Source organism: Aquarana catesbeiana, linkage group LG04 (genome assembly GCF_042186555.1).
Source record: "Aquarana catesbeiana isolate 2022-GZ linkage group LG04, ASM4218655v1, whole genome shotgun sequence".
NCBI classification, from domain to species: domain Eukaryota; kingdom Metazoa; phylum Chordata; class Amphibia; order Anura; family Ranidae; genus Aquarana; species Aquarana catesbeiana.
The window spans coordinates 675,555,906-675,570,874 of NC_133327.1; the positions used below are offsets into that span (position 1 = coordinate 675,555,906).

The window sequence follows — 14,969 nt, forward strand, 5'->3', positions numbered from 1 at the left end:
TACCGATACTCAAGCAAATTTTTAGTATCGGCACCGATACAGATACTGGTATCTGTATTGGTGCAACCCTAGTGGAAATAATAATAATATAAAATTGCTATTATTTTATTCAACAACATTCTTAAAGCGGGGGTCCACCCACACCGCCAAAAAAAAAAAAAAAAATATTAAAAGCCAGCAGCTACAAATACTGCAGCTGCTGACTTTTAATACATGGCCACTTACCTGTCCCAGGGTCCAGCGATGTCGGCAGGCGACGCCGAGAACCCGCTCGGTTCTCGGCAGCTGCCGCCGCCATCCTGGGTGAGGGAATCAGGAAGTGAAGCGTTGCGGCTTCACTTCCCGGTTCCCATTTGGCACCCCTGAAAGGTGCCAAATGTGACACCGGAGGGGGGGAGGGTTCCGAAAAGCGGAAGTTCCATTTTTGTGTGGAACTCCGCTTTAAGTAGTTTTTGGAATTACTGTAGATGAAGCCCTTGCCATATCTAATGTGGCCCTCTTACACAATACTCTACATTATATTAAGGTCAAGCATTCAAGCATTGAAGAAGTAGAGAAAAGGTTTCAGGCTGAAGCTGTTTCTCTACTTTTGCATTGGGCAGCCTTTACTGGATGCACCCGCCAATGGTGGGGAGTCACTGGATGATTTTAGGTTGGTCCTTGGAGCGACACTCTATGAGCTTTCAGAGGGGTCGCAGTTATATTAAGGTCAGTTTAATCATGCCACCTTTTTTTAGCATATGGTACCATGTGACTGTGAAAAAATGTCCAACCAAAACTAAAAGTCCTACATCAGGAAAAATATAATGATGGAATGACCGAACCACACGACCTCTAATAACATAAATTCATGTTCAGACAAATTGAACTACTTCGGCTAGGGTCAAAATTAACATTACACAAAGTAGGCTAATGTTTAAAGGCAGCAGAGACAAGGAGGTGGCTCTTCCCTATGGAGTTAACACCTGCACATTTTTTTTTCTTCATCCTCAGTGGAAGTCTACAATTACTGCATACAGAATTTCTTTCAGATTCTTGTATGATTCTAAGTCAGGTTAGAACTAATAAAACAAGAAAGTGTTCTTTGATAAAGAGCGGATGACAGCAAAGGCCTTTGGCTTCGGGCTCTGTTGGTTGGGTCCCTATAGGCTCCAATAATGGAAATCCAGTGTTGCCTTCTGGTCATTGAAGTGTTTATAAGGAGTGTTGAGAGGATTTTCATAGTCGCGGTGAAGTGCCACTGGGTAGAAATTGGCTGAAGGCTCCCCACTACTCCTGTGCTTCCCCTCCTCAAAAAAAAATATTTAGGAATTAATGTTTTTTTATGGTTCTGGATTTTATGGCATTGCTTGCCTTTGCATCTGTATTTAGGGAGATAATCTAGTGAGGCCATTAAAAAATAAGGAGGTTTGTTCTGTTCTGACCTGGCTGGCTGGACTGAATTCTGGACTGGTTTGCTGGACTGAGTTTTGGCCCGGGTTGCAGGACTGAGTTCTGGCCTGGTTGGCTGGAATTAATTCTTGTCTGGCTGACTAGAATTAATCCTGGCCCGACTAGCTGGACCAAATTCTGGCCCGACTGACTGGACTAAATTCTGGCCCGACTGGCGGAATTAAATTCTGGCGCGACTGGCTGGACTAAATTCTGGCCAGACTGGCTGGACTAAATTCTGGCCTGACTGGCTGGACTAAATTCCGGCCCGACTGGCTGGACTAAATTCTGGCGCGACTGGCTGGACTAAATTCTGGCGCGACTGGCTGGACTAAATTCCGGCCCGACTGGCTGGACTAAATTCTGGCCCGACTGGCTGGACTAAATTCCGGCCCAACTGGCTGGACTAAATTCTGGCCCAGCTGGCTGGACTGAATTCCGTCCCGACTGACTGGACTGAATCCTGGTCCAGCTGGCTGGACTGAGTTTTTGTCCAGCTGGCTGGACTAGATTCTGGCCTGAATGGATCGAATTCTAGTCTGGCTGGCTGGACTGATTTCTGTGCTGGCTGGCTGGACAAAGTTCTTACCTCTGCCTTGGACTAAGTTCTGGCCTGGCTGGCTGGGTTCTGGTTGGCTATCTGGGCTGGGTTCAGCTTGTCGAAGCAGTATACATTTTGGTTAGAAAAGTGCAGGGGTGAGGTGTAAGTAACATGTAGTTTTGTTTTAAATTCTATGTAATGCAAAGTGCTGTAGTCAGGAGTAGGTATTGTTCAGAGTTCATGGATCAGGAGTAAGTAATGTTCAGGGATCAGGAGTAAGTAATGTTCAGGGATCAGGAGTAAGTAATGTTCAGGGATCAGGAGTAAGTAAGGGCTCAGAATCAGCTAGGGTAAAGACACCACCGGTTGTCTGACTGGATTCTGGTCCAGTTGTCCAGACTGCATTCTGATCTGGCTGGCTGGACTGAATTCTGGCTCGGTTGGCTGGACTAAATCCTGGTCCAGCTGGCTGTAGTGAATTCTGGATCGGTTGGCTGGACTGAGTTCTTGCCCGGCTGGCTGGACTGAATTCTTGCCTGCATGGACTGAATTCTGGTCTGGCTGGCTGGACAAAGTTCTTAGCTCTGCCTTGGGCTAAGATCTGGCCTGGCTGGCTGGGTTCTAGTCATTTAGCTGGGCTGGGTTCAGCTTGTCGAAGCAATATACATTTTGGTTAGTAAAGTGCAGGGGTGAGGTGTAAGTAACATAGTTTTGTTTTAAATTCTATGTAATGCAAAGTGCAGTGGTCAGGAGTAGGTATTGTTCAGAGTTCATGAATCAGGAGTAAGACCCCTTTCACTCTGGGGCGGTTTGCAGGCGTTATTGCGCTAAAAATAGCGCCTGCAAACCGACCCAAAACAGCTGCTGCTGTTTGTTCAGTGTGAAAGCCCTCGGGCTTTCACACTGAAGCGGTGCACTGGCAGGAGAAGAAAAAATCTCCTGCAAGCCGCATCTTTGGAGCGGTGAAGGAGCGGTGTATTCACCGCTCCTAAACCGCTCCTGCCCATTGAAATCAATGGGACAGCGCGGCTATACCGCGGCAATACCGCGGCTATAGCCGCGCTGTACGAGTGGTTTTAACCCTTTTTCAGCCGCCAGCGGGGGGTTAAAACCGCACCACTAGCGGCCGAATACCGCGGTAAAACAGCGCTAAAAATAGCGCTGTTTTACCGCCGACGCCCCCTACCGCCCCAGTGTACACTGAGGCATTTTTCAGGCGTTTTAGCGCTAAAATTACCGCCTAAATACCGCATGAAAAACGCCCCCCATGTATCTCAGTGTAACCTTTCACACTGAGGCGTTGCGCTGGCTGTGCGTTGGAAAAAATCCTGCAAAGAGCTTTTTTGGAGCGTCTTTGGGGCGCATAAAATAGCGCTGTAAAAACGTTTATCCCAATTGAAATGAATGGGAAACGCTGTAAAAATGCGGTAATAACGCTTTAAAACCACCCAGAAACTGTGGGGAAGGTCACATGACCGCATGGTCACATGGTCACATGGTCAGGTTTGCTGACGCTAAGGCCCCTTTCACACTGAGGCGTTTTTCAGACGTTTTAGCGCTAAAATTACCGCCTAAATACCGCATGAAAAACGCCCCCCATGTATCTCAGTGTAACCTTTCACACTGAGGCGTTGCGCTGGCTGTGCGTTGGAAAAAATCCTGCAAACAGCTTTTTTGGAGCATCTTTGGGGCGCATAAAATAGCGCTGTAAAAACGTCTATCCTAATTGAAATGAATGGGAAACGCTGTAAAAACGCGGTAATAACGCGGTAAAAACGCTTTAAAACCACCCAGAAACTGTGGGAAAGGTCACATGACCGCATGGTCACATGGTCAGTTTGCTGATGCTAACGCTTAAAAAACGCTATAAAAATGCGATGGGCGTTAGCGATATTTTTACCGCTAACGCGGTAAAGACGCGGTAATAACGCTCATCGTTTTTACCGCGGTTTTGCAACGCCTCAGTGTGAAAGCTCATTCAGATGGGCGCTGAGCCCCATAGTGCTGAGCCACAATTTGTTGAGTGTGCAATGTGCATCCACCCCAGACCTGTGTGCAGGCTGCTCATAGAAGTGGAGGCACATGGAACGACTGCATAGACACGGTTGCATGTCAAAAAAAGGGGTTTTATGGCATTGCTTGCCTTTGCGGAATATGTCTTCTCTGGCTGTTTTAAATGTTCTTGGTCTTGGTGAAGTGCCAATGGGCACAAAACGACTGTAGGCTCTTTCCTCCAAAAATTGTAATTAGAAATTAATGTTTTAGATGATTCTAAATGTAATGGTATTACATGTCTTTCCTGAATACGGGTTCTATGGCTGTTTAATGTCCGTAGAGTGATTCTAGGATGAACTACCACTTTAACATACACTATATTAATAAAAGTATTGGGACGCCTGCCTTTACACGCACGTGAACTTTAACGGCATTCCAGTCTTAGCCCGTAGGGTTCAATATTGAGTTGGCCCACCCTTTGCAGCTATAACAGCTTCAACTCTTCTAGGAAGGCCGTCCACAAGGTTTAGGAGTGTGTCTATGGGAATGTTTGACCATTCTTCCAGAAGGGCATTTGGGAGGTCAGGCAACGATGTGGACTAGAAGGCCTGGCTTGCAGTCTCCACTCTAATTCATCTCAAAGGTGTTCTATCAGGTTGAAGTCAGGACTCTGTGCAGACCAGTCAAGTTTCTCCACCCCAAACTGGCTCATCCATGTCTTTATGGATCTTGCTTTGTGCACTGTTGCACATTCATGTTGTACCAGGAAGAGGCCGTCCAAAATGTCTTGGTATGCTGACACCTTAAGCGTTCCCATCACTGGAAATAAGGGGCCAAGCCCAACCCCTGAAAAAAACAACCCCACACCATAATTCCCCCTCCCCCAAATGGTTTGGACCAGTGCACAAAGCAAGGTCCAAAAAAACATGGATGAGCGAGTTTGGGGTGGAGGAACTTGACTGGCCTGAACCCTACGGACTAAGACTGGGATGCCATTAAAGTCCATGTGCATCCAATGGCAGGCGTCCCAATACTTTTGCTAATATGGTGTATAAGATGGAGTGTTGGGGAGGATTTCCACAGTCTTGGTGAAGTTCCAGTCGACACAAAACGGCTGTAGGCGTCCTCCAAAAATTGTGAGTAATTAGGAATGAATGATTTCACTGATTCTGGATTGAATGGCAATGTTTGCCTTTGCTGAACATGTTTTGAATAAAGCAGAACACATCAAAGACTTGGCTTGGTACTTTCATCCACAAAATGTTGAGTAGCATTTGCCGATCACACCATACGATGCTAGTTATCCCCTCTCTATACAATGACATATGTCAGAGCCGCTGACACTCTCTCCTGTGGGCCTGTGATCATTATTTTTCAAACATTCTCCACATCTGTATTTGTCACATACACCCATCTTTCTACACAATGTACCTGGACTGTAGAGGAGCCGCGGGATCCATCATAGAGGATCCGGCATGTCGTAGTTTTTTTTTGGTAGGTGAAGCTTGCATGGGATTAAAGCTTAACACTTCTTTCTTGCTTTCTGCCCATTTTAGGAGTCGTTTGTTTTCGAGCCTAATTGCCTCTTTAAAATGGATGAGTTTGGCTTCTTTCTTTCATGGAAGAGCGAAGGAAAGGTATGTTGGATTTGGCAAACAAACCCTGTGAGCAATAATACGATAATAATAATACAATGAGTGATTGAGGGTCAGGTTCTTCATGCCTGTATAGAAGCTCGTCATGGAAAAAGAGACGGAGATTCTCATTTTCAGTCATATATTCCTTTGAAACCACAAAAGACCTTAAAATATAACTGAAGGCAGAACTTTATTTATTTAGATTGGATGGAATGATGAGGGGAGAGAAGCCATGCTAGGATTTGATTGCTGTCCCCATTTAGGAGCTTCTTTCTCTAAGGACTCATTTACATGAGGTTTGGTCAAACATCAGAGTCCTCCCTTACATCACGGTCCCCATCAGAGCCCATCTCACAGAAGATCCCCATCAGAATCCCCCTTACATCAGGGTCCCATCAGAGTACCCCCTTACATCTGAGGCTTCCCGCTTACATTATGGTCCCCATCAGAGCCCATCTTACAGAAGATCCCCATCAGAGTCCCTCCTACATCAGGGCCCCTGTCAGAGCCCCCTTACATCATAGTCCCCATCAGAGTCCACCACCTCACCCCAGAGTCCCCATCAGAGAATGCCTTACATTATAGTCACCATCAGAGCCCCCCACCCCAGGGTCCCCATCAGAGAATGCCTTTCATCATAGTCCCCATCAGAGTCCTCCCCCAACCCCAGAATCCTCATCAGAGGGTGCCTTACGTCATAGTCCCCATCGGAGTTCCCCAACCCCAGGGTTCCTCATCAGAGAATGCCTTACACCAATGTCCCCATCAAAGTTCCTCTCTTACATCATAGTCTCCATTGGAGTTCCCCAACCCCAGGGTTCCTCATCAGAGAATGCCTTACATCAAAGTCCCCATCAGAGTCCACCACCTACCCCAGAGTCCCCTTTAGAGAATGTCTTATATTATAGTCCCCATTAGAGTCCCCCACCCACCCCAGAGTCCCCATCAGAGAATGCCTTATATTATAGTCCCCATTAGAATCCCCCACCGCCTCCCCAGGGTCCCCATCGGAGAATGTCTTAAATCAGTCCCCATCAGAGTCCTTCCCCCACCTCAGGGTGCCCATCAGAGGATGCCTTACATCATAGTCCCCATTGGAGTTCCCTAACCCCAGGGTTCCTCATCAGAGCCTCCTTACATCATTGTCCCCATCAGAGTCTACCACCCACCCCAGAGTTCCCATCAGAGAATGCCTTACATCATAGTCCCCATCAGAGTCCCCCACCCCTCCCCAGGGTCCCCATCAGAGAATGCATTAAATTAGTCCCCATCAGAGTCCCCCCCCCCCCCCCCCCCCCCGGGGTGCCCATTAGAGAATGCCTTTCATCATAGTCCCTGTCAGAGTCCTCCCTCACCCCAGAATCACCATCAGAGGATGCCTTACATCATAGTCCCCATCAGAGTCCCCCACCCCCTCCCCAGGGCCCCATCAGAGAATGCATTAAATTAGTCCCCATCAGAGTCCCCCCCTCCCCAGGGTCCCCATCAGAGGATGCCTTACATCATAGTCCCCCATTGGAGTTCCCTAACCCCAGGGTTCCACATCAGAGCCTCCTTACATCATTGTCCCCATAAGAGTCTACCACCCACCCCAGAGTTCCCATCAGAGAATGCCTTACATCATAGTCCCCATCAAAGTCCCCCCTTTCACCCAGGTCCCCCTCAGAGTCTTCTCTTACACCTGAGTGCTGGATAAAACCTTACAGTGGGCCGTAGTTTGGAGATCCCGGCCCTAGAATATGGAAATGATAACCTCCCTGCACTGCGGAAAATGGGAAAATGGCATTTGGTAAGGTGTGAATTCTTGGGTTTGTTATGTTGTATGTTACATCGTGTTGTACCTTTCCACAACTTTATATCACATATGAGGTGAATATTCTATACATTTTTATTGTGTGTCTTAAACTATTTTTTTATGTTATTATTTCTTTACCAGGAAGGCCAAGTTTTGGAATGCTCCCTAATCAACAGCATACGATGCGGGGCAGTGCCCAAGGTAAGGCCGTCTCGTAGAATTCTTCGATTCGTTTCTCTGGATAATTCTATTAATTCTAAATAGAAGGGCGCCAGGCATTTGGCCTTCCTGCTTATTCTTCTCCCGGCATGTGAAATCCAAGATAAAGGCACTTAGTATTTCTATGGTTAAACTGAAATAATAAAAGAGAGGTGGTCCAGGCTCCCTGGAAAGTTGATCATTCATCAGGCCTGCAAATGACATCGGAGCACGAGCGACCTTCTAATAATGAGTATGAAATGTCAGGTGCGAAATGCCATAGGAAAAGCAGCCTATGTATAGACTGCACCTGATTGCAGCTGCATTAGAGGGAAGCCTTTAAAGTGAACCTGTCATAGGCAAGGCTGGGGGGGGGTCGCGTGTTGTAGAGCAGAATGAAAAAATAACAAAAAATCACTTTAGGTTCAAGCTGCCATTGCTGAGTGACAGTAGAAAATCTGCCGTTTCAGCATCTTCTCTTTAACCACTTAAGGACCGAGCCTCTTTTTTAGATGTGTTGTTTACAAGTTAAAAACATTTTTTTTTGCTAGAAAATTACTTAGAACCCCCAAACATTATACTTTTTTTTTCTAACACCCTAGAGAATAAAATGGCGGTCATTGCAATATTTTCTGTCACACCGTATTTGCACAGCGGTCTTACAATCGCACTTTTTTTGGAAAAAATACACTTTTTTGAATTAAAAAATAAGATAACAGTAAAGTTAGCCCAATTGTTTTTTTTTATTCTGAAAGATAATGTTACACCGAGTAAATTGATACCCAACATGTCATGCTTCAAAATTGCGCCCGCTCGTGGAATGGCGACAAACTTTTACTCTTAAAAATCCTCCATAGGCGACGTAAAAAAATTCTACAGGTTGTATGTTTTGAGTTACAGAGGAGGTCCAGGGCTAGAATTATTGCTCTCACTCTACCGATCGCGTCGATACCTCACATGTGTGATTTGAACACCGTTTTCATATGCGGGTCGCTACTCACGTATGCGTTTGCTTCTGCACGTGACCACGGCGGGACGGGGCGTGTCTAAAAAAAAATTTTTCATATTTATTTTGCCTTTTATGTTTTATTTTTACACTGTTTTAAAAAAAAATTTAAATTGTGCCACTTTTATTCCTATTACAAGGAATGTAAACATCCCTTGTAATAGAAAAAAGCATGACAGGACCTCTTAAATTCTGGGGTCAAAAAGACCTCACATCTCATATTTACACTAAAATGCAATAAAAAAAATTAAAAACTTGTCATTTAAAAAAATGATTTAAAAAAAATGTCCCTTTAAGAGCTATGGGTGGAAGTGACATTTTGACGTCGCTTCCGCCCTGCAATGTTATGGAAACGGGTGGGGTCTTCCCCTCACTCAGCTCCATGCACAGCCACTGAGAGGACAGGATTGCCTCCGCCGGCATCGGAGCGCGGCGGGAGGGGGGGCCTCTCCTGCCGCCGACAAAAGTGATCTTGCTGCGAATTCGCCACAGAGACCTGTTTTGTCTTGTAGCCGACCGCCAGCCGATACTGGGGTTATGCCAGCTAGCTGCAACAGAAAAGAAAGAAGGTTTCCCCGCAGCGGGGTTTTTAGGCAGCACAATAATGGATGTAGTCAATGTTGTAAGAAAAAATATAACAATTTTATTGAAAGCTATACCAAAAAAGGTTAAAAACAATGAGCTCCAGTGGGGAGTGCTTAAAAACTAAATAGCTGAACATACATAGCAGACATATATTCATAACACAATTCCTATCATGAACATAAGACCTGACGCGTTTCAACCCTTAATAGTTGGGGTCTTCTTCAGAGGTTCGGTCTGCTAAAAAGAACATATAAATGACATTGGTATATACATGCATAACTTTCATTGCATAGTATAGTAGTAATTACATTCATGATGCAATACACCAATATAGAATAGTTACCAGAAAGGATGTATGTCCAACAAGCGAAGGAAAACTTCCCACATGGAGATCCCTTAAAATGCTAGCTGCTGCCATAACAACGATATCCGTCCTCTAAGGAAGTATATCAGCGGTCAGCAAGTGGTTAATGAACACCTGCCATCAGGAAGACACTTGAACTGCCACTGTTGAACTTTTTCTGAAAATGACAGTTAATTGGCTTCAATACTTTGAGTCACCGACCTGGAACAAGCATGTGGTTAGTGAAGTCATAACTCCTGATTTTCACACTTATTTTAGGTCAGTTAAACAACAAAAGTGTGAAGGATGAAAACACCATAAGCCAAGATAGGGAGATACTTGAACTGCCATTGTTGACCCTTTTCTGAAAATGGCAGTTGATTGGCTTTAATGCTTGAGTCACTAACCTGGAACAAGCATTTAGTAGGTAAAGTCAGAACTCCTGATTCTCACATTTTTTTTGCAAGTCATTTTCTTAACAAAGATGCACAGGATGGAAGCACCGCAAGCCAAGATAAGGAGATAGTTGAACTGCCATTGTTGACCCTCTTCTGAAAATGGCAGTTGATTGGCTTCAATACTTTGAGTCACTGACCTGGAACAAGCATGTAGTAGGTAAAGTCAAGAACTCCTGATTCTCACATTTTTTCGAATCAGTTACTCAACAAAAGTGGAAAGGATGAGAAAAACACAATTCAAGATAGGGATATACTTGAACTGCTGTTGTTGACCTTTTTCTGAAAATGGCAGTTGCTTGGCTTCAATACTTTGAGCCACTGACCTAGTACAAGCATGTGGTTAGTGAAGTCAGAACTCCTGATTTTTACACTTATTTTAGGTCAGTTACTCAACGAAATTGCAAAGGATAAGAGCACCACAAGCCAAGACAAGGAAATACTTGAACTGTCATGGTTGACCCTTTTCTGAAAATGGCAGTTGATTGGCCTTGATGCTCTGAGTCACTGACCTGGAACATGCATTTGGTAGGCAAAGTCAGAACTCCTCATTCTTTTATTTTTAAGTCAGTTACCCAACAAAAGTGTGAAGGATGAGAGCACCACAAGCCAAGATAGGGAGATACTTGAACTGCCATTGTTGACCTTCTTCTGAAAACGGCAGTTGCTTGGCTGTAATATGTTGAGGCAATGACCTGGAAGAAGCATTTAGTTAGTAAAGTCAGAACTCCTGACTTTCACACTTATTTTAGGTCGGTTACTCAACAAAAGTATGAAGGATGAGTGCACCACAAGCCAAGATAGGGAGATACGTGAACTGCCATTGTTGGCCTTCTACAAATGACAGTTGACTGGTTTCAATACTTTGAGTTGCTAACCTGGAGCAATTATGTAATTAGTGAAGTCAAAACTCCAAAGTATCACATTCATTTCAGGTCAGTTACTCAATGAAAGTGTGAAGGATGAACCTGCCCTCAGGCCATGCTAGGGAGATACTTGAACTGTCATTGTCGACCTTCTTCTGAAAATGGCAGTTGCTTGGCTTCAGTATTTTGGGTCACTGAGCTCAAACAAGCATGTAGTTAGTGAAGTCAGAACTTGTGATTTTCACACAAGCCTTTAAATGGGCCAGTAAAACTGTATTAAACTTGATAAAAAAAGTCAGTAAGTACTGCCAACACATTTCCAGGGCTCACAAGTTCCCTTGACCAGGGCTGCTGCACAGCTGAACTGAGGCTCACTTAGGAGTCTGGACTGGCTGATTGATGAGCTTTAGCCCGCTGTCAGCTGAAAACGGGTCACAGGAGTGCAGAACCAGCTTTCAACACTGCTGGCTCCTGCTCTCTTAGTGCTGCTTCCCTGAACTTCCAGTCATAATAGGGAAGAATTGACAGTGGACAGTGCAGTCTGGAGCCAGTCTGTTAGCTTGAAGAAGGGAGGAGGAAGGAGGAGCAGGGGAGTGCCTTGCCATTCTAGCAGTGGCGGCTGCTCCCTAAGGGGCGCAGGGCCCCCATCCATGCGTCAGGTCCTCTAATCTACATGCAGGGCGTTGGATGCATGGATTCCAATGGGGGTTTTTCTTCTTTTTTCTTTTTTAAGCATGTGATTAGAATCAGAGACTCTAATAGGCTTCAAAAAGGGATGGGCTCAGGCACAGTGCTCTGAGCACACCCACTTGTGTGACAATAGCGAATTATTATTCACTATTGTCTTCCTCATTCTCCTCCAGGCCAATCAGGAAGCCCTATTGGCCAGAGAGTCTTGTGGGGGGGGGGGGGGGGGAGTGGGCATACCTCCCAACTTTTTGAGATGGGAATGAGGGACACCTAGCAGCAAAAGTATGGAGACATAGGACACACCCCTTGCCACGCCCCCTTAAAGGAGAATTGTACAAAAAAAGAAGATTGGTTAAACCCACAAGTCCTTTTTTTTACCACTACTATTCCTTTATATTGGCTTTTGGAATTTACAAATGCAGCAATTTAGGAATCAGATGAAAGGTTTAGCGCTGGGAAACATTTTTTGATAGATAAAAAGTGCATTTTATATACATCTATATAGATCAGACCAAAATGAGGGGGAAAGAGGGACAGAGGGACATTGCTCCAAATCAGGGACAGTCCCTCGAAATCAGGGACAGTTAGGAGCTATGGGAGTGGGTGATCTCCGCTGTCCGTCTCCCGCAGGGGGGTGGGTTGTGGGCGATCGCTGACGACCTTCTCCTGGGGGGGGGGGGGGGGGGTGAGTGATGGTGGGTGATTACCACTGTATGTTTATTGTGAGCGGTGGGTTGTGGGTGATCGCCACCGTTCGTCTCCCGCGGGGGGGGGGGGGGGATTGGTGGTGGGTGTTCGCTGCTGTCCGTCTCCTGTGGTGGGTGGGTTGTGAGTGATCGCCGCCGTCCTTCTCCCGCGGGGGTGGAGGAGTAGTGGTGGGTGATCGCCGCCGTCTTTCTCCCGCGGGGGGGGAGTGGGGGTGGATGATCGCTGCTGTCCGTCTCCTGTGGTGGGTGGGTTGTGAGTGATCGCCGCCGTCCTTCTCCCGCGGGGGTGGAGGAGTAGTGGTGGGTGATCGCCGCCGTCTTTCTCCCGCGGGGGGGGAGTGGGGGTGGATGATCGCTGCTGTCCGTCTCCTGTGGGGGGGTGGGTTGTGGGTGATCACCGCTGTCCTTCTCCCACGGGGGGGGGGGGGGTGGTGGTGGATGATCAATGCCGACCGTCTTCTGCGGGGGGTGGGTGATTGCCGCCATCTGTCTCCCGCGGAGGGGGGTGGATGATCGATAGCCACCATCCATCTCCCACGCGGGGGGTGGTGATAGCCTGCTACTGCATCCTAGGCTATGGGGCTGTGTGTTTCTATTGATGTGCACAGTGCAGATAGACACAACTCAAGGGTGGCTCCACAGGATGCTGCAAGCCAAAGGGGACAACCTGAAACGGGGGAGGGGGGGGACGCAGCAGTCACGGCACCAACTTAGACCGGAACATAGGCAAGGATTGAAGGATAAAGAAGCTGCAAACTCAGTAAAAATCAATAGACTAGAAGGGAGTTTCCTATTCCTGCTGTGAGCCAACCAGGACATCTATTAATATTCTGTATTTTTCTTTCATTCTGGTGAAGGCACTTTGTTCTCTGTTGATGTTGTCCATGTGCCGTTCTCCGTAGCACATGGGCTGTAATTGCTTTTAAGCCTTGTTATTTATTTTCTGAAAGCCCCGCGACATTCATTTCGTCTCTCTCTCTCCTCTGGTTGCAGGATCCAAAAATCCTGTCTGCGCTGGAGTCCGCTGGAAAAGCCGAAAGCGATCTGGAAGGGCGGATCGTGTGCGTCTGCTCCGGGACGGACCTGGTGAACATCAACTTCATTTACATGGTAGCAGAGAACGTGGACGTGGCGAAGGTATGACTCCATTGTGAAAACCAATTCTCACTGTCCTTGGGGTGGAACTGCATTACCGATCATTTGCACGGAAATATATTGTGAATAAAATAGTGTGAATAAAATAGACCCGGCTGCCCCTTTGAGTGTAAAAACACTTCCAACTTGACAAAAATGAAAAAGACCGGCGCCAGCATTTTAGTGCAAAATTATAAACAATCTCTGTGATTTTACGTGAAGTCCAAGATCTTTAGATCTCCTCTGATATCAAGAAAAGTCCCCAATCACCCTGATGTTATATCGATCGTGAAATGCACTCACCGGACACTTTATTAGGTACACCTGTTCAATTGCCAAGAAATTCCAAATCAGCCAATCGCTCAGCGCATTCAGGCATCTAGACGTGGGGAAGACGACTTGCTGAAGTTCAAAGCGAGCATCAGAATGGGGAAGAAAGGGGATGTAAGTGGCTTTGAACGTGGCGTGGTTGTTGGTGACAGACGGGCTGGTCTGAGTATTTCAAAAACTGCTGATCTACTGGGATTTTCACACACAGCCATCTCTCGGGTTTACAGAGAATAGTGGGAGAAAAGAGAAAATATCCAGTGAGCGGCAGTTGTGTGGAGGAAAATGCCTCGTTGAGGTCGGAGGAGAATGGGCAGACTGGTTGGAGATGATAGAAAGGCAACAGTAACTCAAATAACCACTCGTTACACCCAAGGTAAGCAGAATACCATCTCTGAACGCACAGCACATCGAACCTTGAAGCAGATGGGCTACAGCAGCAGAAGACCACACCGGGTGCCATTCCTGTCAGCTAAGAACAGGAAACTGAGGCTACAATTCGCACAGGATCACCAAAATTGGACAATAGAAGATTGGAAAAGCGCTGCCTGGTCTGATGAGTCTCTATTTCAGTTTCAACGTTCCCCAGAAACTATCCCCTACACCATTACACCACCACTAGCCTGAACCATTGACACAAGGCAGGATAGAGGTGGGGGGGTATTTTCTTGGCACACTTTGGGCCCCTTAGTACCAATTGAGCATCCTTTAAACACCACAGCCTACCTGAGTATTGTTGCTGACCATGTCCATCCCTTTATGACTACAGTGTCCCCATCTTCTGATGGCTCCTTCCAGCAGGATATTGCACCATGTCACAAAGCTCCAATCATCTCACCACTGGACAATGAGGTCCCTGTACTCCAATCATCTCATCACTGGACAATGAGGTCCCTGTACTCCAATGTCCTCCACACTCACCAGATCTCATCCAATAGAGCACCTTTGGGATGTGGTGGAACGGAAGATGGGGACACTGTAGTCATAAAGGGATGGACATGGTCAGCAACAATACTCAGGTAGGCCGTGGTGTATAAACGATGCTCAATTGGTACTAAGGGGCCCAAAGTGTGCCAAGAAAATATCCCCCCCCCCCACACCATTACACCCCCACCACCAGCCTGAACCTTTGATACAAGACAGGATGGATCCATGATTTCATGTTGTTTAGGCCAAATTCTGACTCCACCATCTGAATTTTGCAGCTGAAATCGAGACTCATCAGACCAGGAAACGTTTTTCCAATCTTCTATTGTCCA

The 14,969-nt window shown here is 46.4% G+C and overlaps 1 protein-coding gene across 6 annotated transcripts in view; it reads left to right on the forward strand.

Annotated features, from left to right (window-relative positions):
• PLCB4 (phospholipase C beta 4) overlaps window positions 1–14,969 on the forward strand; it is a 535,803-nt gene that overhangs the window by 332,943 nt on the left and 187,891 nt on the right. For all 6 annotated transcript variants that reach the window (XM_073628632.1, XM_073628629.1, XM_073628631.1 and 3 more), the window contains 3 exons: window positions 5,524–5,604; window positions 7,541–7,600; window positions 13,243–13,386. In XM_073628632.1, the coding sequence (XP_073484733.1) occupies window positions 5,524–5,604; window positions 7,541–7,600; window positions 13,243–13,386 (285 nt within the window). The remainder of the gene's footprint in view (window positions 1–5,523; window positions 5,605–7,540; window positions 7,601–13,242; window positions 13,387–14,969) is intronic.